We start from the raw sequence: 23,159 nt of genomic DNA, 5'->3' as shown, positions 1-23,159 counted from the left end.
GTGGACCATAGTCTCCACTGCCGTCGGGCAGCTCTGTCTCGGGGAATGTTGTGTTTCTTTGTCTTTTTTTTGTGATGCAGCACCCCAGTTACTCTCGGGGCAATTGGGAAGTCTGCTGGTGTTACATGCTCCTGCCTTAGATGGGGAACATTATTGCTGCATTGACACTGCTCACTCCATACTGGGAATCTGTTAAACACAAATGGCAAGCGGAGCAGAGAAAAACAGAAAAAGAAAAATGGAGAGTTGCTTGGTTGCTTCAGGTCTCACCTGTGATTAAGAGTGTGTACAGCCTGCACATGAACCCGAGTTCCCACACCTGCCAGCTATAAGGTGCCAGGCCCTGATTTTAGAACCCTAGCTTCACTAAGGAGTCACTGACAGATACAGTTTTTGTGTATTTCAGGTCTACATTGTGATGACTTGATGCCCATAGAATCATGGAATGATTGCCCAACATATGCATCGCCTCACACAGTTAACTCTGTGTGTGTGTATCTTTAATGTTCTTATAATCCATGGAGAAGGCAATGGCACCCCATTCCAGTACTCTTGCCTGAAGAATCCCATGGATGGAGGAGCCTGGTGGGCTACAGTCCCTGGGGTCTCTAAGAGTCGGACACGACTGAGTGACTTCACTTTCACTTTTCACTTTCATGCATTGGAGAAGGAAATGGCAACCCACTCCGGTGTTCTTGCCTGGAGAATCTCAGGGACGGGGGAGCCTGCTGGGCTGCTGTCGACACAACTGAAGCAACTTGCAGCAGCAGCAGCAGCAGCAGCAGATGGAGCTGGATGCCATGATCTTCATTTTTTGAATGTTGAGTTTTATGCCAGCTTTTTCACTCTCCTCTTTCACTTTCATTAAGAGGCTCTTTAGTTTCAGCCCCTGGAGGCATTTCTTATTCCCCTTTCTGTCTTTTCTCTACCATGAGGGGCCCCATTTATAGTTTTTAACAATGTAGTTTAACAACAGGCTCCTTCAATATATTCTATACTTTTTTCCTTCTTATATATATATTTTTAACCTATCTATCCTTCAGTTCACTGATCCTCTCTGCAGCTACGTCCAATTTGATGTTAAGCCCAGAGACTGAGTTCTTAAATTCAGTCACTGTTATTTGAAAGTTCTAGAATCGGTTTTGATTCTCAGACGTTTTTCCTTTTGTCAAGTATATTTTTGAACTGGTGAAGTTTGCATCTGATACCTCTGGCATACCTCTGATGTGCTGATATACATCTGATACCTCTGGATCTGTTTCAGTTCTTTTCCTCTTTCCTGTTTGTTGTTACACCCTTTTTGCTTTTTTTGGTTGCATGTTGGGCATTATCTATGGAAAACCCTAGAGTTTCTGGTGATGCTGTCTTCTCCAGAGGTTCCTCTGAGGCAGACCTCTAGTGGGGACAGAGCTGTCTGTTCACTCAGGGCCTGAGTGACTTGAGGCTGGGGTGTCCTTGTAAGCTGAGTCTCAGCAGCCTTCACCCACCTTCCCCCTGACCGCAGGGAGGAGCCCTCCAGCGTGTCCGTCTGGAAGCCTGGGGTGCTTCCCGTGGCCTCCCCCACCCCCTTCTCGCCAAGTCCTGAAGCCCACCATCTGTCTCCCAAGCACCACGAGGTGATTGATACTCAGTGATCAGCCAGTTTGGGCAGAGTGTTGGGTATGTTTTCTGTGCCTCCCTTTTCTTGGGGAGCTTAGTCTCTAACATCCGGACTGACTTGTCAGGCCTGAGCTCGAATTTTTGTCTTCCCAGCCCAAGGAACCATCCAGAGCTGTGTTAGCCAGTACCCTCTGCTTGACTTTTTCCCTGCCTTTTCTTCCCAGAGTCAGCTTTGTTCAGATGCCCCAAGGGAAGGAGTGGCCCTCTCAGTGTCCAGCTCCCTCACTGGGCTTTTTTGAAATCTTGGATTGTGGCTGCTTAAGGACCTCTTTTTAAAATGTATTTAGCTTCTGTAGCTCTTGGTAGGCTGACCCACAAGCTGCCTGTGTCTGTAACTGCAAGTGGGGAGGCCCTGGGTGTCTTCTCTCATCTGAAGCCACACGTAAAATTCACAGTAATTATATTGATCATCTTTGATACCGGGGAAAACAAGAACCAGAGGTCCTCGCTTAGTACCCACGGTTGTGTTTCTGATCAGAATCCCCAGCTTCCCCGGGCTGTGTCAGCGCCACTTGAACTTGGGAAGAAGGTGGAGCAAGCGGCCCATGTGGCCTGGGGACAGAGGAGCCGGTCTGCCCTCTTCCCCTGCCCCTGACGGCCCAGGGCAGGCCTTGTGATGACGGGCTGGTGGTCAAGGAGAAGGCTGAAGAGCCAGGGGTTGCGTGAACTGTATTCTGTGACGTGGTCACGTGTGTGTTTTCTTTTTCAGTTTGTAAAAATGACTGCTTTTAGTCTTCCCTCCAGTTTGACTTTAAGGTTGAAAATGAAGATTTTATTCTTAAAGTTGAGCACAATGATTTTACAGTCTTTTTGAAAGCAACAGTTGAGGTTTGAAAAAGATCTCAGAGAACTCCAGCAGATAAAGCGAAACAAAAAGAGAATGTGTTCAGGGTGAACTGCGGGTGGGACCCCAAACTGTACTCTGTCCCTCCCAGAGTCTGTAATTGCTGAGATGGGTGGATATAGGGCCCCAAGCACCCTGGGGACCGAGGTCCTCAAGTGACAGCAGAGGCCCCGGCTGAGCCAGGAGCAGTGTGGCCTGTGCCCTGGTGAGTGGAGAGCCACGAGGCTGGGAGTGGGGCCAGGAGAGGGGGTGGGAGACTCGGGCGCAGAGGGAGGGGCAGCACCTGGCGGGGTCTGGGAGGCGCTGGCTGTCGCGGCTCGAGGCAGGGACACCCCTGAACCTCGACCGTGCAGCCCCCATGGGGCAGAGTTGTCTGGCATCCCAGGGTCGAAGTTAAGAGGGCGAGTTTGCAGCAGATGGACGGAACTCCTGTACCCACTGTGGGTTCATTTTAAGTGCCTGGAGCAAGGTTGGTCAAGCCCTTGCTGAGCTTGAGTGAGGGAGTCAGTCACGGAGGACCGAGCTCAGGGTGAGAATGAGGGGCAGCTAGCACGCTGAGTCCTCCTCACCTGAGTGGGTTCTGGGGACACCCTTGAGTTCAGGGGTGCCCTTTCAGTAGCCTCACTGGAGGCTTGTTTGGGGGGTGAAGGAGGCAGAAGCCCACTTAGAAGACATGCTCATTCCTAGTGGTGGTGGTTTCTGAAGCAGTTTATACTATTTGGTTCGACTGTGAACCAGTATCCTTGCAGGGTTATGTTTGACGGTGGGCCTGAGCTGTGGGCATGGCTTTCCTTCTCCCACACACCACACTCACCTGACATCTTTTTGGCAGCCCCTCCCCCCTCTCTGCACCCCTGATGGTGGGCTTGAGCCCAGCCCCCCTGTCACCATGGAAGCCCCTTGTGACTGAGTGGGTTCCAGGTTCCGGGCTCCTGGGAGACATGCTGGAGGCAGAGCCTTCGTGCCATTTCTTCTAGAGACAGCAGTGCTGATGGTCATAGTGTGAAAGCGGTGTGTGTGAGAGTGGTGTGTGAGAGCGTTGTGTGCGAGAGTGGTGTCTGAGAGCGGTGTGTGTGAGAGCAGTGGTCGTAGTGTGAATAGTGGTGGTCGTAGTGTGAGATCAGTGGTGATAGCTCCGGTGCTGAGCTATCTGACCGTGAAACAGCAGTTGCCCCCGAGTGGGGGACTGCCCCCATCCGCGAGGATGGGTCGCAGAAGGGCCCGCCTATGGGCACTTTTCCAGTGCTGCAACCCCAAGGCGAAGGCCAAGACAAGGAAGACCTCGGCCTCGGCCCAAGTTCTGGAAGCGGAGTGGACTGACGTGAGAGCAGCGGGGGGCTGTGCCCATCGGATTGGCCCTTACCCGGTGAAGCACTGGGGCTGTGTTTCATTTTGTTAGCATGGTTGTGGGCCCTGCCGGGGGTCCCTGCCAGCCAGGGCGTTTTGGCCTTCTGGGCAGGATCGACCCCAGCAGGTTGACCTTGTAAGTGGTTGTGCAGGTGCTGCGTGGAGGATGGCCGGGGGCCCCACCAGAAGGGAAACGCTGGCTGGAGGAGTCACTGGGGCACGTGGATTGAGCTATAGAGTCAGTCCTTGAAGCAGAAAGGCTAAGCCCCTTATCATCTCCCATCTTACAAAGCACGGAACAGTGTGTCCAGTATTTTAATGATGGCTACCTACTGCTTACATGTATAACATACACCCTCATAGCTTCACATGTCTACTACATGCCTCTTACAAGTGTTGGGCAGTGTTCTAGGTGCTGAATACTCAGTGTGTAGTAGGGGATATGCAGCCCAGGATTTTTTTATGTGTGCGAGGAAAAATAGAAGAATGAAAGATGCCGTGTGGTTCAGTTTGAGCAAGTTCACCACGTGGATGGCACCGCGTGCACGAAAATTGTGATAAAATACATAAAACATGAATTTAACCTTTTAACCAGTTTGTTGAATGACTGGGTGACTTCAGTGGAGTCAGGCTAACAGATGGCTGTGGGGTGCCATCAGCCTTTTTCCCAGAGGAACACTCCAAAGCCTGGTGGCCTTGTAGATCTTCCCTTTCTTCTGCCCTCTCCCCAGTGGTTCTAGGTCACTGGTCTGTGTGTCGTTTAAGAACCTCTTTGTCCACTTTGTTGTTAGGTTTATGTTTAGGAAAGTTTCTCAGACTTCCCTGGGTCTTGAGAAGGCAGGCTTGGATTCCGGGTTCTCCCCTGCCGCATGCCTGCCAGGTCGAGGTGGAGGCTAAAGGCCGGTCTGAGTTGTGGTGGTCTGTGTGGTCTTGGGGTCAGCGGACCCCTCTTCTCCGGAGGGGCAGGGAGACCCTCTGTGTGGAGCCTGGAGAGACTTGACAGGGTCAGTCTTCAGTCTCGCTCTCTTTTTAATTTGTGTTTGCATTTAGTTACTTACTCATTTAACTGTTTTCTAGGAGTTGGCATCCCCTACGGAAGAACTCAGTGCATGCCGAGAGCAGCTTCTAGCAAGAGAAAAAGAGATAGCCGAAATGAGAGCCGAAAGGAACAACACCAGGGTCAGTAGGGGGATTCTCACGTGTTGACAGTTGCCCTGCGGGGGTCACCACTGGGTTCCGTGTTGCTGTCTTTAAACTCTGTCTGGTTTTCAAGTCATTTTTCACATCTTCCCACTGAGCAGACCGGGGTGGATCCGATCGGGGTTCTCATACTTTGCTTCAAATTTATGATGAGAGCTAATATAATTTTAGTACATTTGAGGGGGGAGTTCTCTTAACTTACATTTTTGTCCATGCTACAGTGTGTGTGAGGTCTTAGTTCCCCGAACAGGGATTAAAACTCAGGACCCCTGCAGAAGTGTGGAGTCTTAACTACTAGGCCACTGGGGAAGTCCACTCTAACTTTAGACTGAACTGGCAGGATTCTGACTTGCCTTAGCATGGTTTTGGTGTTAGCGTGAGGCTGAGAGGAGTTATCGGCCCTGAATTCAAGTATGAGGTTGAAGGTGCTCCTTTGGCCCTGCCCTGCAGCTGCTGCTGGAACACCTAGAATGCCTGGTTTCCCAATATGTGCCATCGCTCCGGATGACGATGGGCAAGCAGCAGGCGCGGTCCCCAGCTGGCATGAAGAGCGAGGTGGAGGTGCTCAAGGCACTGAAATCACTATTTGAGCACCACAAGGCCCTGGACGAGAAGGTACCAGCCACCCGGCCGTCCTGGATTTGTACACTTGCTGCCTTGTTAGGTGGATGATGCATGTATTTATGTAACTAGTTGACTTTTGAGCTTCTTGAATTCTTGTAAATACATTTTTTCTGTAAGAAGTCAGAATTTTATATGGTTAAAAAGTGTTGCCTGTGTACATGCTCAGTCATGTCCAAGTCTTTGCGACCCTGTGGACTGTAGCCCACCACGCTCCTCTCTCCCTGGGACTTCCCAGGCAAGAATACTGGAGTGGGTGGCCATCTTCTACTCCAGGGGATCTACCCGACCCAAGGATCGAACCTGCCCTCTTGCATTGGCAGGCGGATTCTTTACCACTGATCCACCTGGGAAGCCCCAGGTAAAAAGTATTAGTTGGCATAAATGTCTCAAGATTTATTATATTCTGTATATCAATTTGCAATTAAAAACTAGGTAATAGAATTAGTTTAGGAACATTTTTTTTCCTCTCTAACTTAGAATTTAAAGCTGTTAATAAGCAGAACTTCTTGACATTAAGGTCAAAGAGATGCATTAAATGTCTTCTGTTACAGCAGCCGTGTGTTGGGGTGAGTGTACACTAAGAAGTGCACTGAAGTATATACACACTTCAACACACAGTGACTCGGCCCCTTTTATTTCAGTTGAGAGTGATTACGAGGAGCACTTGAAAGGTGTAGTTTGTTAGAAGAAGAATTAGGTGCCACACATAAAGAGAGAAGTTTGATCAGTCATCGTGTAATTTCAGTGAAGGGTTTGTCATTTGTATCCTTTCATTTAAAAAAAACTATGAAGGCTGTAGTGGACGTCAGATGTTATTTATCTTTCTGATTGAGGACCCTCCCACTTGGGTTATTTTAATGACTAGTAAACTAGACTTGTGGCTCAGAGCTGCAGAATCTCTTAAGTACCCTTTTGTCCAATAGAAGACAAATTCTGACTCTAATCACCTGGTTGTCTTTGGGATGGATAGCATCACCATGTATTTTCTTTTTATGCTGTATTTTCAGTTTTGAGTTGAGTTTTTCCAAATGGAGTTTTGCTGTCTTTACTAATTTCTTTATTCTGATTCAAACTTTTGATTTTAGCTGATGATTCTTAAAGAGAAGAAAAACCCGGAAAAGATACTGATGGATGGGGTGCTTGATGTAAATCCCAAGCAAGAAAACATGCCAAGTGCCAATGGAAAGGCAAGTCCTCAGTCTCACTCCCTGTCTGGTTCTCGTCTTACCATCCAGTCTGTGCGGGGCTGTTGGGACCTCTCACCAAAGCACCATGTAGTTCTGTGTGACTGTGAGGGTCGTGTGAGCTCCAGAGCGCAGAAGGCAGTTTTGACCTCACCAGTTGCCCGGAAGTGCTGTGTTCCCTCCCTCCCAAAACAAGGCTGTCTAAGGCTTCCTTTCCCCCTTAGAGAACCCGCGACGGCTCTCTGGCTCGGGTGATCCAGCTCCAGGAAATCATAAACAACCAGTTGCGAGATCAGAGCCAGATGAAGGAGCTCCTGGCAGCCCTCTCTGCGCAGGTGACAGAGCTGGAGGAGGACTTGGACACGGCCAGGAAGGATCTCCTCAGGTCCGAGGAAGTAAACGTGAAACTACAGCGGGACGTCCGAGAAGTGAGTGACGGTGGACGTGTCTGTCGTCCTGAGGTGGAATGTGGGTCCCTTGTTCTCCCGGTGGTCTCAGCCTTGGGATGGCTGCGTGAGCAAGAGCAGAGCTGTGGCGAGACCACGACTGGTGGCCTCCCTGCCTCTGCGTCGAGGTCTCGGGGTAGAAGAGGCCTGGTCCAGACGGTCCATTGCAGTGGACCAACATAAGGGCAGCCCTAGCGCTGTGCTGCACCCTGGGTGTGGACTGCTCGTTCCTACAAGTTCTAGGGGGCCTAGTGTGTTCCTTTTTAAAAATTCCTTCATCCGTTCATTCATTGATTTGTATAGTTGCTTTACACTGCTGTGTCAATTTCTGCTGTACAGCAAAGTGAATCAATCATATATATATATATATATGTACACACACATATCTCCTTCTTTTTTAGACTTCCTACCCATTAACTTCACCACAGAGCACTGAGTAGAGCTCCCTGTGCTGTACAGTAGGTCCTTACTCATTGTTGACTTTATGCACAGTATCAGTAGTGTATGTGTCAACCCCAGTCTCCCAGTTCATCCCCCTACCTGCCTGTTGAATGTATTCCCGATGATGCTGAAATTTCCTTCTGATTCACTCAGGCGAGTCTGGTGACGTCTGTGGAGCCCGTTCTCTCGGAGAGATGGGAGCATGCTGTGTGGGCTCTGCTGAGGCAGCTTGCCTGGCCATCTTCTCTAGTTTTCTGAGGTTCCGCTCCTTGAAGGGATGTGTGACAGTGACACCGGCGGTCAGACAAGACGAGTGGCCTTTGCTCACCCTCAGATCCTCAGGCCCGTGCTGTGTAACCATGTAGAATCATGATGTTTCTGGTGGTCATGTCTGCGGGTGTCATGATTTATGAGACACTACCTAACAGTCATTGTGAAAACAGAAGAGTGCTGGGAGCTCAGGCCTCCTCCTGTGAGCCTCAGCTTTCCTTTGTACACAGGCAGACAGTGCCCACCCTGCCCCACCCCTCCACCGTGAGACCGTCTCAGAGAGAACCCCTCCAACATGTGTTCCAGCAGGTGTACTTGTTTAGTAGCTTGGTGTGAGTAATTCTGTGTGAGAACTCAAAACAGAAGTATTTGCACATATTTGTATAACCTGTTCACATTACTCTGGCAATAGGAGGAGATTAGGTGGCAGAGTTTAATATGTAGAGAATTCTGGAAAAAGCGTTTTTAAGACCTTTCACTTTTAATGTTAGGACAACACTGGTTACTTAGTGACTACGGAGGGACCTGAAATGGATTTTGAGCTGGCAGACGGGAGTTGCACCAGCAGCAAGTTCTGGTCCTGGTGTGAGCGTTTCAGACATGTGGTGTAACTCTGCTTTACAAGAACTAGGCTTGAGAAGGCTGCTTCCAGTTGTGTTACACTTTGACTTCTGTTTCCACTCATTGATATTCTTACTTTAATTTTGAGGAAATTGCATGAGATTTTTTCCAAATTTTACCTGAGGAAATGAGCCTCAGAGCTCCCTGTTGGATCTGTTGAAGGTCCCTCCGTGTTCTGGGTCAAGCCCGCCTGTATGGTGTAGGAGACAGAGGTCCTCATTTCATGCCAGATCCCTTCCCTCCTGGAATTCTTGCAATGACAGGGTAGTTTAGTGTACTTTTTGTTTGCTGTTTGGGTTTATTATGTAGAAAAGAAGCTTGGTAAATCGAGTGGCCAGACAGACATTAAGACAGATGGGTGCCATCATGGCAAATGTGACATTTGAGGTAGGCGCGTTTTTGCTCACGTCTAAGAAAACTGCCATGTCTAGGAGTTTAATTTTGAGGATGCTAATTTTATGTTTGATTTGAAAGTTAGGATTTAGTCCAGCATTTTTACTCTTAAGTGTGCTGGAGTATTCCACGATAATGACTTACTTTTCTCCTCTGTAATGCCCGGTGTAGGCCATGGCCCAGAAGGAGGACGTGGAGAAGAGAATCACGACACTTGAGAAACGCTACCTCACCGCACAGCGCGAAGCCTCCTCTGTGCATGACCTTGATGATAAACCTGAAAAGGAAATCGCAAATAAGGATTCTCTGCATCGACAGGTAATGGCCTTTACTGACCTGTGTCTGACTTTTATAGTAGTGAATACTGAAGAAGGAAGGTAAAGACCTTTTTATGTGACTCCCATGTTGGAAATCAAGTCCCAGTGTAAAGTTCTTATGACCCGAAAATACTGTGTTCAAAAGTGTGGATGTACATCATGATAAATCAACTGTACTGAAAGGAAATCCAATGTTTAAAAATTGAGGGTGACTGCAACTTACAGGTTTGAATGATTTGGGATTTGGTTTAACCATGTTGTGGAATTCCACTCCTGACGCTTTTGTTTTACTTGAATCTGTTGGCTTGTTAGCATTTTTCCTGAAAGAGCAGAGAGCAGCAGGGAACTTCATGGCAGCTGGCTGCCTGTTGGGAACTGGGGTCAAAAGGCAGGGTTAGAGCTCCAGTCTGATTAGGGTTGGTACTTCCTATGGTTGGGTGAGCTTTACTCGCTCCTGTTCCCATGTCATCTCAGATAATCAGGACTTACCCAGGAAAACCAAATCTGGCTTCTCCAAAACAAAGTGAGTCAGTCTGGTGTGTGACAAAGTGTATCATTGGCCCCACCACAAAAATAGAATACTAGAAAGCCATTGAAATTTATGATGTGGAATGCTAATTAAGAACATTACGATATACAAAATAATGGCTGTAAAAGGCAGATCAGAAAATACTACGTACCATATGCTTTTGTTTTCGGAGAGTTTTAAAGCATATCATATTGTTTATGTATGTACATAGAGTAATACACACAGAGAAAGCATAAGAAAGCTGCTTAGAAACAAATGCTAACCTCTCAGGAACCCGAGCGTATAGATAATTTAATTTTTTTCCTTTTCAAAAAAGAATCTGTCTAAATGTTCTACATTGAAAGTTTTTCAGAGTAAGAAGATCTGTTAAAAGAATAATCGTGCATTTACAAATATTAGTTGACTGGCATTTCACCAGGCACACTCTGATCAGATCTTTGTTTCAGAGGAGATGAAAGCCATGTTTTGGCTTACAAGCCCGTGGCCATCTGCGGTCGGTAGGGTTCCCTTCAAATGATGATTCTGGTGATGTTTTAAGAAGGGTCAGTACTGAACCCTTATTCCCTTAACTTGTCAATAAGAATGAATACGCTTCTACAGATAACTGATCTTCTTTAATATATAAGAATTTTTTTTTTAAGACTTCTTTGGGGACGTTTAGGAAAAGCAAATACTCTGGCAGGAGGTGTTCTGCCCACTGAGACCAAGCCCAGGAACACTGAGAGAAAAATTACCTTGACGCAGCTCGCGAAACAGAACTAATGCAGTAGAGACGTGCATTTAGGTTTTGTCTCAGCTTACTAAAAACAGCAGAGGCTACACCACTTGGCCTGTTTGGATGCTCTGCTCTCCCTTTGTAGGAGGAGGATGAAAACCGACCGTTGCAGGAGCACCTGGAGCTGGAGGAGCAAAAGCTGCAGCAGACGCTGCTGAGGGCGGAGACGCTGCCTGAAGTGGAGGCTGAGCTGGCTCAGCTGGTGGCTGCGCTCTCCAAGGTGCTGCTCTGGGTCCCTGGGGGGCGGGCGGGGGAGGGCCTGTTCCATGCTGTCCCACCGTGCCCCTCCCCGTGCTGCTCAGTCCACAAAGGAGCGCAGACGCGGGGGGCGTGCTGCCCGGCTGGGATGGGAGCGCGCCCTGAGTGTCAGACAGTCCCCGCTCCCGTGTCATCGTTCCATTAACTTCCCTCCAGTTTTGTCCCGTGTTCTGTGTGTCCCCAGGATACTTCAGCTCCGAGTCACTGCTGCTCAGAGTTCAGTCAGCAACTCAAAGCCTAGCAGGATAGAGAGCTAGAAAAATCCCATTCTCGTTTAAGAGATGGCCAAAATAGCTCTGTAATGAACACAGTTTTAAGTCTTTATTCATACATTGTTGAGTAAGTCACAGCGGGGCACGGTGCAGACCCGGGGCCCCACTCCCAGCTTGCAGTCCCCGGGAGCCCGCGGCTGAGAGGCCACGTCCCGGAGACGTGGCGCTGCTGGGGGCATGGTCCCCATAGCCAGCCAGCCACCTCGTCCCTCTGATGGGAAAGGTGTGGCCCCGCACTGTTGGTGGGTACTGGCTGGGCATGGAGAGGTGGGCCTGTGCGGGCGCGGCTGTCCGGAGCGTTGCCGGGAGCTCAGTGAGCGGCTGAGGGGCCGGCCAGTCGCAGGAGGCCGGTGGTGTCAGGTGCTCGCAAACCCAGCCAGAGCAGGGTCACTAACAGCCGCCAGGGGGCACCCTTCTGCCTGTGATCTTCCTCTCAAGGGTTGGTTTCTTCTCTCCCCTGACATCTCTGCTGTCTGTCCTGGGTCGGCCTTGTAGTCTGAACTTTGGTCTTCCGGAAGCTCTGTCACTAAGGAGGCTAAACTGTTGGAACTTACCTCCCAGCTTAGGAAGGTAGAACGTGTGTTCTTGTGAGTCCCGTGCTTGCCACTGCCCTGCCCGCGCTGGCTCAGCACAGGCAGTCTGAGGAGGGGGTGCAGCGGCTGCGGGTGTGGGGCCCGGGGCGGGGGCGAGCACGTCTCCTCTCACGAGCCGGTCACCAGCATCCTCCGTCACCCACGTGTCACACGCGAAGCCGCGCTGGCTGCTTGAGCAGGCGTGCAGGCGTGCCCCCCACGAACCCGGGGCCAGTGGTCTGCGCAGAGCATAGCCGGCTTGCGTCAGGACAGGGTCGTTGCGAGAGGAGCTGACGCTGTTCTTGGCCGACAGGTGGAAGAGAGACACCGTAACATCAAGGAGAGGCTGCGCCAGATGGAGGCCCAACTGGAGGAGAAGAACAAGGAGCTGCTGTGGGTGCGTGTGCTGATGGGGAGGCCGTGTCTGGGCCAGAGATGCGGCTTGGGCGGGGGCCGCCGCTCCCGTCTCTGCCATCGAGTGTGTGTGTGTAGCCCTGTCTGCTGATCCAGGCACCCAACCTCGGGAGCAGGGCCAGATGTGGTCGCCTGTAGGCTGGGGCCAGGGGGTCCCCACGTTCAAAGAGGCTGCTTGTTGCTCTGAACAGCCAGGCCGGGGAGCTGCTCAGGATACAGTTGGACCTTACGAGTGCCCCTCAGACAAACCCCAGGATGCCAGCCCGAGGCTCATTGGTGCCCAGGTGTGGAGGTGTTTGCCTCGGACGTGTCACTGGAGTCCCACATGCCCGACTGCTGGTCCAAACATGGTGTGTGTGTGTAGAATGGCTGCTCCTATGCAGGAGGAGAACCGTAGTTCCGTTGTGACAGAAGGCCCGTCAGGAATGGGCGATGGTGGGGGCTCGCATCAGAGAGTCCTGAGAGAGGTTTCCCAGAAGGGTTGGCCACATGGTGATACAGACCATTCAGGAAATGGAGTGGGGATCCCAGGTCCAGCCTCAAGTGTCAGTACTGTCCCCACCATACCTGTGTTCTTGGGGCTGACTGCAGAGCCTCACACTCAGGCTCCCAGGGGGCTGTGGTTCTGACTCCCATCATGAGACCTGCAGTGAGGCTCCCTCCCTGCTGAGGCAGAGAGGTCAAGTTCTCACAATCAGGGATGCACTTCCTTACTTTCAGAACTGCTACTCAGAGGCTGTTGAGATTGGGATGCTGTTTATGACTAAGCCAATTCAAAGTCAAGTTTTGTTTTGCTTTAAAAATATTGGAATGCCGATGCCTTATTGGGGAAGCTGTGACAGGTTTTATTTCCGTGGGCTCAAAAAGGGGTGGCCGAGCCCTGGGGAGGGGTCGTGACAAAGACAGAGGGCGAGGGTACTGGCCACGGGGGATAGGGAGCCGGCAGGCCAGCACCTTGAGGCTGCCCCTCGGTTGCTTTGAGGTCATGTCTGGGAAATCAAGGCAGGACCTGGGTGAGAGTGGGGCAGTGGGGGGAGACTTGTGGAGAGAAGGGTGTGAGGTGTGAGAGCGGGAGGGCGGCACGGGGCCCAGCAGGCACTCTCCCGTGCGTCTCAGATGACAGAGCCGCCCTCGCGGTGTGAGGGGCCATCCCCAGAACAGCCCGAGGGCCTGTGCCCCGAGAGGAGAGCCGCAGAGGGGCTGGCCCTCCCGTCCCCTGGCTGCCCCTGCTCGCTCCTGTCTGTGCGTGTTCAGACCAGCCTGGGAAACGGAGGGCTGGGAACCCGCGAGGACGGCACTTCCCGGTGAACTAGTACCAGTGATGACTGCTGAGGGGGACCCAGCGGCTGGGGAGCTGAAGGATTTTTTTCTAATTTTCCTTCAGCCTGGCTGACGGAAGCATGGATGTATTTTTTTAATGTTCGGTTTTTGTCTCTGACTCCATCAGCCCACCCTTGTGAATAACCTCATAGGATTGCCTTCCGTCCACACTAAGACCTGAGTGTCACCGGGCCATCTCGGAACTGGATTCTCCTCCTGCCTGTTTCTTCAGTTCTGCTCGCTTAAGAGATGGCAGTGTCTCATAAGCATGGCCCATTTGTCCAAAGTCAGGGCTTCCATGTAAAATTGTGTTCAGTTCCTGACAGACTTGAGCTGCCCAGAATGTCGCTGACGAGACGTGGTCCTCTCGTGCCCAGGTGCAGCCCCTGAAGGATCAGGACCGGGAGCACGGGCGGCAAGCCAGCGTGCTAGCCAACGTGGCCCAGGCGTTCGAGAGTGACGAGGGCACGTCTGACGGCGAGGGCGACGGGGTCACCCTCTTCAGCTCGGCTGCTCTGCTGTCGCCCAGCGGGCAGGCCGATGCCGAGACTCTGGCCGTGATGATTCAGGAGCAGCTGGACAAGATCAACGAAGAGATCCGGTGGGTGCGCCTGAGACCAACTCCCCGGAAACTCAGTTTCTCTGAAGAGCTGTCTTCTGCTTAGAGAAGGCTGAGTGTTCCATAGTAAGAAAACTGACTTCAGGTCTGCTTCAAGAAGTTTCCGTTCTGAGATTGCCCTTGATTATAGAGCTCAGTCAGCCAGGGCATTCTGTCCAACGTGTGGTGTCAGCACTCTGTCGTTGTGGGGTGTCCCCCCCTCAGCTCTGGGCCCCAAGCTGGGTGAGTGGCCGAGGTGGTGTCCCCTGCGGCCCGTGCACCCTCTGGCACTGAGGGTTCGTCCTCATGTGTCCCTCGGAGCCTCCCACGTTCTGGTGAAAAGCCACCTGGAACAGAAAAGCTGGGGTTCTGGGGTTGGCAAATTCCCACTCAGATCTGCATTTCCTTTTTAACTTAATACAGTGTGAAGATTGGCTTGTTGTAAGATAGTGATATGTTACTGTATGTCACTCTCAGGACATGTGTTTGAGTTTTTCTCATCTCATCAGTATATATAAAATGTTTTCTTTAGACACAGTCTTGGCAGTTCTAACAGTTTACAAAACAGGATAGAACCCAAAGGCCCGCCTCGTGGGGAGCAGGGGGCCTTGGGTCTGGGTGCAGCCGGGTGGCTGGGGGCCCCGAGGCCTGCCTGGTGCCACACCCGTGCACCTGTGCCTCCTGTCCCGAGTCCACGTTCAGAGTGGCCGCAGGCCGGTGGCCCTGCACAGGGCCTGGCAGAGCTGCTGCTCAGATTGTTCTCGTCCCGTCAGCCCTGGCCGAGGTGCCCGTTCCTGCCGGTCGAGTGCGGGGGGCTCGGGCAAAAGGCAGGGGTGAACGCCACAACCAGCAAACACAGATGTGCTACCTGCACTTTTGACGCCGAGACAGACTGCTTTATGGGCCGTGTTTGAGCACAGACAAGCTCAGAAAGACTGTCTTTTGCATCCCCATAGGAAATTTGGAATGGTTATATATTAATATTTTTATTTTTACAGCAAGTTGTCAGGTAAAAGTGATTTTTCCTTATGCAACAAGTTGACTTGATGTAAATGGTAAATTCTGTCCATCAACTTGTCAACACTGAAAAACTTTCAAGATGTATAAGTAGAAGTGAAACTGGAGAGTTTACTACCTGTAAGGATCTTGTATTTTAATTTGAAAAGCATTTTATTTGCATAATCATGTATTTAACCTGTATATAAAATCATCCACGACACATTAGGGGAGAAGAGCAGTAACTGAATTCTAGGTTAATGCAGCACATTGACATGAATCCAGAAACTCACACAAAGCTGGTGGAAAACTTCAAGTGATGCGTTTGTACATATACAACCTTAAAAAAAAAATTAAAAGATCACTTCAGCACTTCATCTGGTCTGGAGACTCGTGTTTAGAAACTCTAGCTTGCTCGTGAGTCGCTGTTTTGGTTATACAGAGTTCCTGATTCCCAGTGGAAAAGACTTGAGGCACTGACGTGCATCTCTGCCCTGAGAGCAGGGAAGGTAAAGGTTGTCAACTTCAGGTATCTCCTTACACGGAGAGAGTCGCCACCCAGACCCCATCAGAATGGTAGAGTAAATAAGTCAAATCAAACGTGAATGATCAGGGGCCACTTTGTAAGACTCAATGATAAATTATTCTAAGTTTGAGACTATTCCAAAGAGGGAAAGTTGAACCTTTTTGCTGAGATGTTAATTGAGCAACTGTTCGTGGAATTTGCTAATCGTGACACAGAATGCAAGCCCAAATTTGTTGTCCAGACACATTCCTCTGCTGACAAAGGCAGGTGATGATTTTCTTCTATTTTAGGTTGATCCAAGAAAAGAAGGAGAACACGGAGCAGCGGGCCGAGGGGATTGAGAGCAGGGTGGGCATGGGGAACTCAAGCAACCTTCGTCGTTTTAAATCCTTGAACTCCCTCAACCTGAATGCCACCTCCTCGCATGCCGGCTCCTGCCCGCCCAGCAGAGGGTGCTCCAAGCCCCGAAGGAGGCGGCACAGCCTGGCGCGGAAGGTAGACAAGCTGGGCATCATGACTCTGGTATGTGTCGGCCTCCTCCCTGCCGCGTCCCTCCCCGAGCACACTACTTTTCTTTTGTTTGTTTGTTTTTTCTCTTTTTACCCAGAAGAAAGTCAGGTACATTTGCTACGCTCAGAGGTCTAAGATTTTTAAAACTGCCTAGTCTTTCATCGGGCTTCCCTAGTGGCTCAGACGGTAAAACATCTGTCTGCAATGCAGGAGACCTGGGTTCGATCCCTGGGTTGGGAAGATGCCCTGGAGAAGGAAATGGCAGCCCACTCCAGTATTCTTGCCTGGAAAATCCCATGGACCGCGGACCCTGGTAGGCCACTGTCCATGGGGTCGCAAAGAGTCGGACACAACTGAGCGAAATCATTCCATAATCACACAGTGACAAATTAGTCTTGATATTTGGACCACCATTCCATAATCGCACAGCGACAAATTAGTCTTGATATTTGGACCACCGGCTTAGCACGTCATCATGAACTCAGCTAGAGCCTGCCTCTGTAACGCTGGGCCTGGCCTGTGCTGGACACAGCAGCTGCAGGAAGTTGCTGTTCTCAGGGAGCAGACCGCTTCGTGAGAGTAACCGTAGGCAGCTCTCACTGCACGTGGAAACCGGGCGGCACATTTCCCACTGGGGATGCCTGGCTGCAGGGTGCAGGGCATGCGGCGGGAACCAAACCAAGAATCTACACTGGTCTGCTTGCTGATGGGCCTGGCCGCGCGCTCAGGCCAGCTCTGCGTGTGAAACCAGGTTAAAAGCCCGGTGCCCCAGGGCCCCAGGGAAGAGGTCGGGCTTCTTCACTCTTCCGAGTCTGAAAACAGGATGACGACCTAGGGCTTTTGGTGACAGAGTGTGCAGCTCTAAAGCACGTGTTCCAGCTTTCTTCCATGTTTAGCTTAGGTGTTGTGAGTGCATTGCTGTTTACCCCATGAAATCATGTTTACAGCACTCTGCTTTGTCACTGCACTTGTATTATCCCTTTTTTTGTTGTTACCACCCATTTCATGTTAGCTGCATTGTTAGTCAGCATATAATTAAATTAACTGTGAATCATTTTAGCGGCATGTGAAGTGGTAACTAGTCCATTTTGTGGTCTTTGGAGACACTGTTTTTCTAATTTGCATCTTTGGCTAATTAGTTGATATTTAAAATTCTTTGACGATTTCTCTGTGGTTTCATGCTTGATTTCCTTCCGAGTATTTGTAGAAGAACAGTTCTGTATATTTTGTCCTGTTGTTGGAGTTCTCTGACGGTGTGTCTGCTTTCATCATTGGTTTTGATTTCCTGGCTCATCCTGTTGTCTGCTTAGTGGTTGTCAATCCAGACCCCAGCTTCCCACCACTGCCCCCCTCGCCCCCCAGGCTGTAGTTTACCCATCCATCTCCCCTTCCCCGTCCTCCCACCTGCTCTGGTCATAGCAGTGTTGTGGGTGCACTTAGTCGGGTTTGTGCTTTGTCTTCATGTCTCATTAAATGGTGTTTTCCCCCCAGAGCAGTAAGTTTGAATTAGCCTATCACTATGCATTTACAAGCATAATGTAGATGGATCCTCAACTACATATCATGTGTAATTCATAAATGAGATTATCCTTACCTATAGAAATGATCTCCTTAAGTGTAGAATTAATGGACTTTTGACACAATATCCTTTCTATTTTGGTGCTTGTATTTAAGACTATAAATCTCATCAGCTTTTGCACAGTTAATGTTTCGACTAGACTCTTTAAAAAACTATCTTCTATGGTGAATAAAATGTAAAGACTGCACCTGCTATTATGCTAGCTTCCATTCTTACATATTTTCACAGGGAACCTACTTTAATAAATTTATTTTGAGAAATTTTACATCAAATTCTAGGTAAGCATTTTACATTAATATCCAATAGGTGGTTAGATTTGTTCAGTGTTAAAATAGGTATTATGGTAACTTCCTCATCAGTTAAATCACTATTTTAAAGTATGACATCTTTTTTATTAAGAGAAACTAACTTATAGAGAAGTTTGGCTGAGAATAGACAACTGTTAAGGCCCTTTATTGTAGAGAATGCTGTGCTTTAATAAATCATGATGTTGTAATAGAACTGTATCTTCCTGAGTAATAATTTATAGTGTTTCTCTAGTAAATCTTGAATAGCTTATTTAACTTCTGTCGTCAAAAAAAATGTTCTGTTTCTAGTTACACGTTGTCTAAATCTTCATCTCACTTCTATGTTTGCCATCATTTTGGCTATACTGTGTTTGTCTATGCCGATTCTTGAAGTTTTAGCTTCAAAGTCACAATACATCTGGTTTCTCTTCCTTTCTTTGCATGCATCTATCAGCCTAGTGATTTAAGGAAGCATTGTTGAAAGGTAAACTATTTAGTAATTTAGCATGCCTTTGTTTCTCTGTGAAGTATTAGAGAGTCCTTATCATTTTATGTGAATGAACACTGTGTGGTTATGTACTGGTGAAGAACTGACATTTTAATGGAAGTAATGAAACTCACCCACCACTTAAAATATGTTGATGGTTCTGTCGGAAATAGGTCACTCGTTGGGACGATTGTAACAGTTTGCCTATATCCCACTTGTTTGCCTTCTAATCATCTCATGCTTATTTATAGTAGACATAGTATTATTTATTATTTTTAAAATTTTCTTTACTTATTTTTTTGGCCATGCTGCACAGCTTATGGGATCTTAGTTCCCCAACCAGGGATCAGACCGGTGTCCCGGCAGTGAAAGTGCCAAGTCCTAATGTCTGGACTACCATGGAATCTCCGCTTAGAGTTTTTTTAAAACAAATGACTGACTCAGAGCCATAGATGTTAGATTTGGAGGAAGCCAATTTAATGATGGTGGGTAGCAGTGTGCAGGAGACTCTGTGCGCCAGGCACCGTGTCAAATGCTTTCCGAGTCTGTCATCTAATCCCGCAGACACCCAGGTGAGGTCCAGGCTGCTGTTATCCCCATTCAGCAGACATGGACACTGAGGCTTAGAGAGGCCGGGCACCGTGCCCAGGCTCGCACACCCAGTAGCAAATGTATAGTGAGACCTGTCTGGACCCCGAAGGGGTTAATCTGTTCCCCAGACTGTTGCCACCACTGTGTTTCCTGTCTTCAGACCCAGGATCAGCAGAAAAGCTGGGAGTCCAGGCGAGATCATTTTTTTTTAATTAGTTTCTTTTTTAATTGAAGGATAATTGCTTTACAGAACTTTATTGTTTTCTGTCAAACCTCAACATGAACCATCCATAGGTACACATACGTCCCTTCCCTTTAGACCCTCCCTCCCATCTCCCTCCCCATCCCACCCCTCTAGGTTGAAACAAATCAGTTCTTAGTGAAGACCTAGGACGGAGGAGCCTGGTAGGCTGCAGTACATGGGGTCGCTACGAGCCGGACTCGACTGAGCGACTTCACTTTCACTTTTCACTTTCATGCATTGGAGGAGGAAATGGCAACCCACTCCAATGTTCTTGCCTGGAGAATCCCAGGGACGGGGGAGCCTGGTGGGCTGCCGTCTATGGGGTCACACAGAGTCGGACACGACTGAAGTGACTTAGCAGCAGCAGTTTACTTTATGTAAACCACAGTGAGCAAATTACACTCAAACTGCGTGTAAGCACTTCAGTGTGTAGCCCCCAGTCTGTATGTTTCTGAGAAAGACGAGCCAGACACGTGGTGTTCGCATGCAGGGGTTAGGTACCTTTTCTATACTTCACTTGTTGTCATGGGTTCAGTAACCTGCATCATCACTAAACATGATCTTGGGTGGTGGTACAAGCTGTTTCCTTTTCTCCTTCAAATAGAAAGGTCTGGACGGCTTTGCTGAGAGGTTTCTTACTGTTGCTAGTGGTGCTCCTGAGCAGCATCTGGCGATGAACACAGTCCTTTCATCAGGGCAGTTCATGCCATGCAGGGTTCACAGTGCTGGCGTGGCTCCGCTGTCCTGCCTGGCAGGGCCATCTGGTCGCTGGATTCAAGGGAGAGTGGAGCCAGGCTGCAGGGAGGCTCCAGGCCAGGATCTGTGCACTCAGTAGGGTGTTCTCGCTGCCCCACGGCCCCGCTTCTCTTGAACAAGACAGTCCTTTAAGATGGCATTAAGCTAGAACAACACATTTTTTTGTACTTGGCGGATAGCATCGCTACTATGTTTTCCAATAAGTTTCTGGTTATAATGTAAAGCCTGTGTGATTGCCTTTTTCGACATAGTCTATCGTTAGCCAATTTCACACTTACCTCACTCGCTCAGCTGCCACCTTTACCGGAAGAGGTACAAGATGACAAGACCGCCATCAAATGTGAAGCCTCGACCCCCGCCTTGCTGCGGTTCCTTCGGCTAGACCGGCTGGACAGGGGGTCACCGCACAGAGCCAGCTACGAGGACATCAGGGACGCCCGCAAGTAAGGGGCCTGCGCGCCTCGTCGTCAGTCTCAGGAGCCCTGCGCCTCTTGTCTTCAAAGAGTTGCAGGGATGATTGTAAAGGAATCCCACTGGATTCAGTGCCTGTGTTTAGTGGTGAACTTCAGGTGCTGGGGTAGAAGAGCTCAGTGACCTCAGTGATTTTAGAAAACATCCGTCTCTACGTATTGACTCCTGTGGGAGATTTCTTCCTGCTCTTGCTAGAGCTCTGCCCGGCCTGGGTGCATTCCTGATGGTTACGGCTCCGTGCCTCTTGGATTTGCTCTTGAGGGTCCCTCCCTTTTTCTCAGGAGTCTCCTCTCAGGAGACTGTCTGTCACCTCCTGTGACTGACCCTGTCCTCATTCAGACCCCCACCTGCTGAGCTCCCGTTGTGAGCCAGGCAGCACTCGATGGAGGGCACATGTGGTCACCTGACCAGCAGCCCTGCACGGTGATCGTCACTCTCCTGCCACGGCCGGGGACGGTCACCCTGCGGGAAGCGGGGGGAACTGCCCAGAGCAGGGGAGCTCGCCTTCTCTGGGAGGGTCGTCACCTGCCGAGCAGCGACCCTGAGGGAGGGTTGGAGAGCCCTCTGCACCAGCTCGTCTGGAGTGAAGCCCTCCTCAGGGGAGAGCTCTAGGCAGAGAATCTCAGCTTCCCGGGGCCATTGTTTGTGGCCGGAAGCCTGCATTGCTCGTGTGGAGTGTGGTTGGTGAAGGAGACTCCACTGTCTGTTGCGAGGTTGAGGCGCGGGTGTTGCTGGGTGGCCCGTTCTATCAGTAGGTCTTGTGGACGGGTGTGTGTTTGCACAAGGGTGCCGGTTAAAGGTTGTTTTCTCTCCCCAAAGCTCGACAGGCTCTCAGGACGGCCCCGGGGGCAACCCCAGCAGCAGCAGCAGCAGCAGCCAGGACTCACCTCAGAAAGCCCCAAAGAAGAAGGGCATCAAGTCCTCCATCGGCCGTTTGTTTGGCAAGAAGGAGAAGGGCCGGCCTGGACACCCCGGCAAGGAGGTGCTAGGACCAGGTGGGTGCTTCACCATTCAGAGGGAGGAGGGTCTGCATGCATGTCCCTTCTGTGTCTCTCCCGCTGTCCCCATGAGGCCCCTGTCACTCACGCTGGGTGTCCTCCTGGGAGAAGCAGAGGAGGCATCTGTCTTCTTTAGGGTCCGAGATGTTCAGATCAGTTGATGAACGGATGTGTGGATGGATGGAAGAATTAAGAGTTAAAGGATGGATGGATTAGTGAGTGGATGGATGGATGAACAGATGGCTGGCCAGATGGGTGGATGAACAGAGCATGGAACGAATATTGCAGATGTTTATACTGCAGTGCTAGAAACATACTCTACGAATGAGTAGGAGCTGGGCAATGATTGTTTCCTCCAGAACAGTGACAAGTGTTTGGAAATGGCCTAAGTGCTCATCAGTGAGGGGTGAGGTAAAATCTGTGGACACCCCACAAGGAACAGCACCTCTCCTTCCTGCCACTTTCCCCATCCCCAGGAGCTCATCACGGGTTCTGCCCATGCCCCCTACTCCATCCCACAGCCACGCAGGTCCTCCTGGCGTCTCCTCATCACACAGTGTTATCATCAGGCCCCCATCTCACTCGGCTTCATCTCCTTAAGGACAGGATATGTTCCTGCCTCTTCAGCCAGAGATTTGTTGAGTGTCTTGTTTGTGCTGGGTGTGGGATTTATAGGGGTAACTAAAGCAGATGTGGTCTGGAGCACAGTTAAGTGAGAAGAGAGAAAAAGGAGCAGATTATTAAATGCTGTCCTTATTATTACTAAATATAACGCTGAGATGGATGGTGCATTGATTATATACCAGATGCTGTGTGTGCCCCTTACCAAACAGGTGCTGCCACCTCCCGATTTACAGAGGAGGAGACAGTGATGGTCATGCGGTTAGGGAGTGGTGAGGGCAGGTTCACACCCATGCAGTGGGACCATGCACTTTGCTGAGCCCCAGCCACCTCTCTGGTGGATGCAACAAGAATGAGATGGTTCTATGGCATCGCTGATTCGATGGACATGAGTTTGAGCAAACTCCAGGAGATAGTGAATTACAGGAAAGCCTGGAGTGCTGCAGTCCGCGGAGTGGCAAAGAGTCGGACACAACTGAGCGACTGAACTAAAACCTGAGTGTGTGCTGAACTGCTTCAGTCGTGTCTGACTCTCTGTGACCCCAGGGACTGTAGCCCACTAGCTCCTCTGTCCATGGGATTCTCCAGGCAAGAAGACTGGAGTGGGTTGCCATGCCCTCCTCCAGGGGGATCAAACCCACATCTCTCGTTATCTCTTGCAGTGGCAGGCAGGATCTTTACCGCTAGAACCACCTGGAAAGCCCCAGTGAACGCTGACAACTAGGAAATGCAGAAAATAAGGGCTGCTCCTAAGTTAAACTGGAAGAGCAGCAAGCACAGATTGTAAAGAGGAAAACACACGATGACCGACAACAGTGCTGACAGAAACAAGCAGGGATGCGTTCACCCACATCAAGAAAATGTGCCATTCGGAAGAGGAACCCTTGGAGGGACAGTTGGAACCGGAATGAAAACTGAGGCCATGGTAGGCAGTGCCCACTCACACGGCCCGAGGACTCATCTGGGCGCTGAGGCCGGGCAATGTTCCTAAGTGAGCTACGGCACCCCT

General features: G+C 50.1%; 2 protein-coding genes across 3 annotated transcripts; both read left to right on the top strand.

The window, feature by feature from the left end:
• Positions 1-3,207: 3,207 nt before the first annotated feature.
• LOC133252865 (liprin-alpha-1-like) lies at positions 3,208-7,113 on the top strand. 2 transcript variants are annotated; one of them, XM_061425842.1, is made up of 4 exons: positions 3,208-3,869; positions 4,928-5,029; positions 5,501-5,665; positions 6,760-7,113. In XM_061425842.1, exons 1-4 carry the CDS (start codon positions 3,708-3,710, stop codon positions 7,111-7,113), a joined length of 783 nt encoding a protein of 260 aa, XP_061281826.1. In that variant the 5' UTR covers positions 3,208-3,707. The 2 variants fall into 2 exon arrangements, with proteins under 2 accessions (XP_061281826.1, XP_061281827.1); XM_061425843.1 differs by having other exon boundaries at positions 3,209-3,824.
• LOC133252864 (liprin-alpha-1-like) lies at positions 7,107-23,098 on the top strand. Its single transcript, XM_061425841.1, has 9 exons — positions 7,107-7,286; positions 9,201-9,347; positions 10,736-10,870; positions 12,066-12,149; positions 13,864-14,087; positions 15,897-16,128; positions 20,352-20,503; positions 21,351-21,526; positions 22,813-23,098. The coding sequence occupies exons 1-9, from the start codon at positions 7,161-7,163 to the stop codon at positions 22,872-22,874; spliced, it is 1,338 nt and encodes a 445-aa protein (XP_061281825.1). The 5' UTR covers positions 7,107-7,160; the 3' UTR covers positions 22,875-23,098.
• Positions 23,099-23,159: the final 61 nt, after the last annotated feature.

Source organism: Bos javanicus, chromosome 8 (assembly GCF_032452875.1).
Source record: "Bos javanicus breed banteng chromosome 8, ARS-OSU_banteng_1.0, whole genome shotgun sequence".
Lineage (NCBI taxonomy): Eukaryota > Metazoa > Chordata > Mammalia > Artiodactyla > Bovidae > Bos > Bos javanicus.
Note: the sequence above shows the minus strand (reverse complement) of the source record. Positions and strands in the feature narration are given on the sequence as shown.

Coding starts and splice junctions, on each gene's coding strand:
- LOC133252865 (XM_061425842.1), top strand. CDS start 3,708: ATGGGTCGCAGAAGGGCCCGCCTATGGGCACTTTTCCAGTGCTGCAAC. Junction 3,870..4,927: donor ATCGGATTGGCCCTTACCCG/GTGAAGCACTGG, acceptor ACTGTTTTCTAG/GAGTTGGCATCCCCTACGGA. Junction 5,666..6,759: donor ACAAGGCCCTGGACGAGAAG/GTACCAGCCACC, acceptor TTTTGATTTTAG/CTGATGATTCTTAAAGAGAA.
- LOC133252864 (XM_061425841.1), top strand. CDS start 7,161: ATGAAGGAGCTCCTGGCAGCCCTCTCTGCGCAGGTGACAGAGCTGGAG. Junction 9,348..10,735: donor AGGATTCTCTGCATCGACAG/GTAATGGCCTTT, acceptor CTCCCTTTGTAG/GAGGAGGATGAAAACCGACC. Junction 10,871..12,065: donor TGGTGGCTGCGCTCTCCAAG/GTGCTGCTCTGG, acceptor CTTGGCCGACAG/GTGGAAGAGAGACACCGTAA.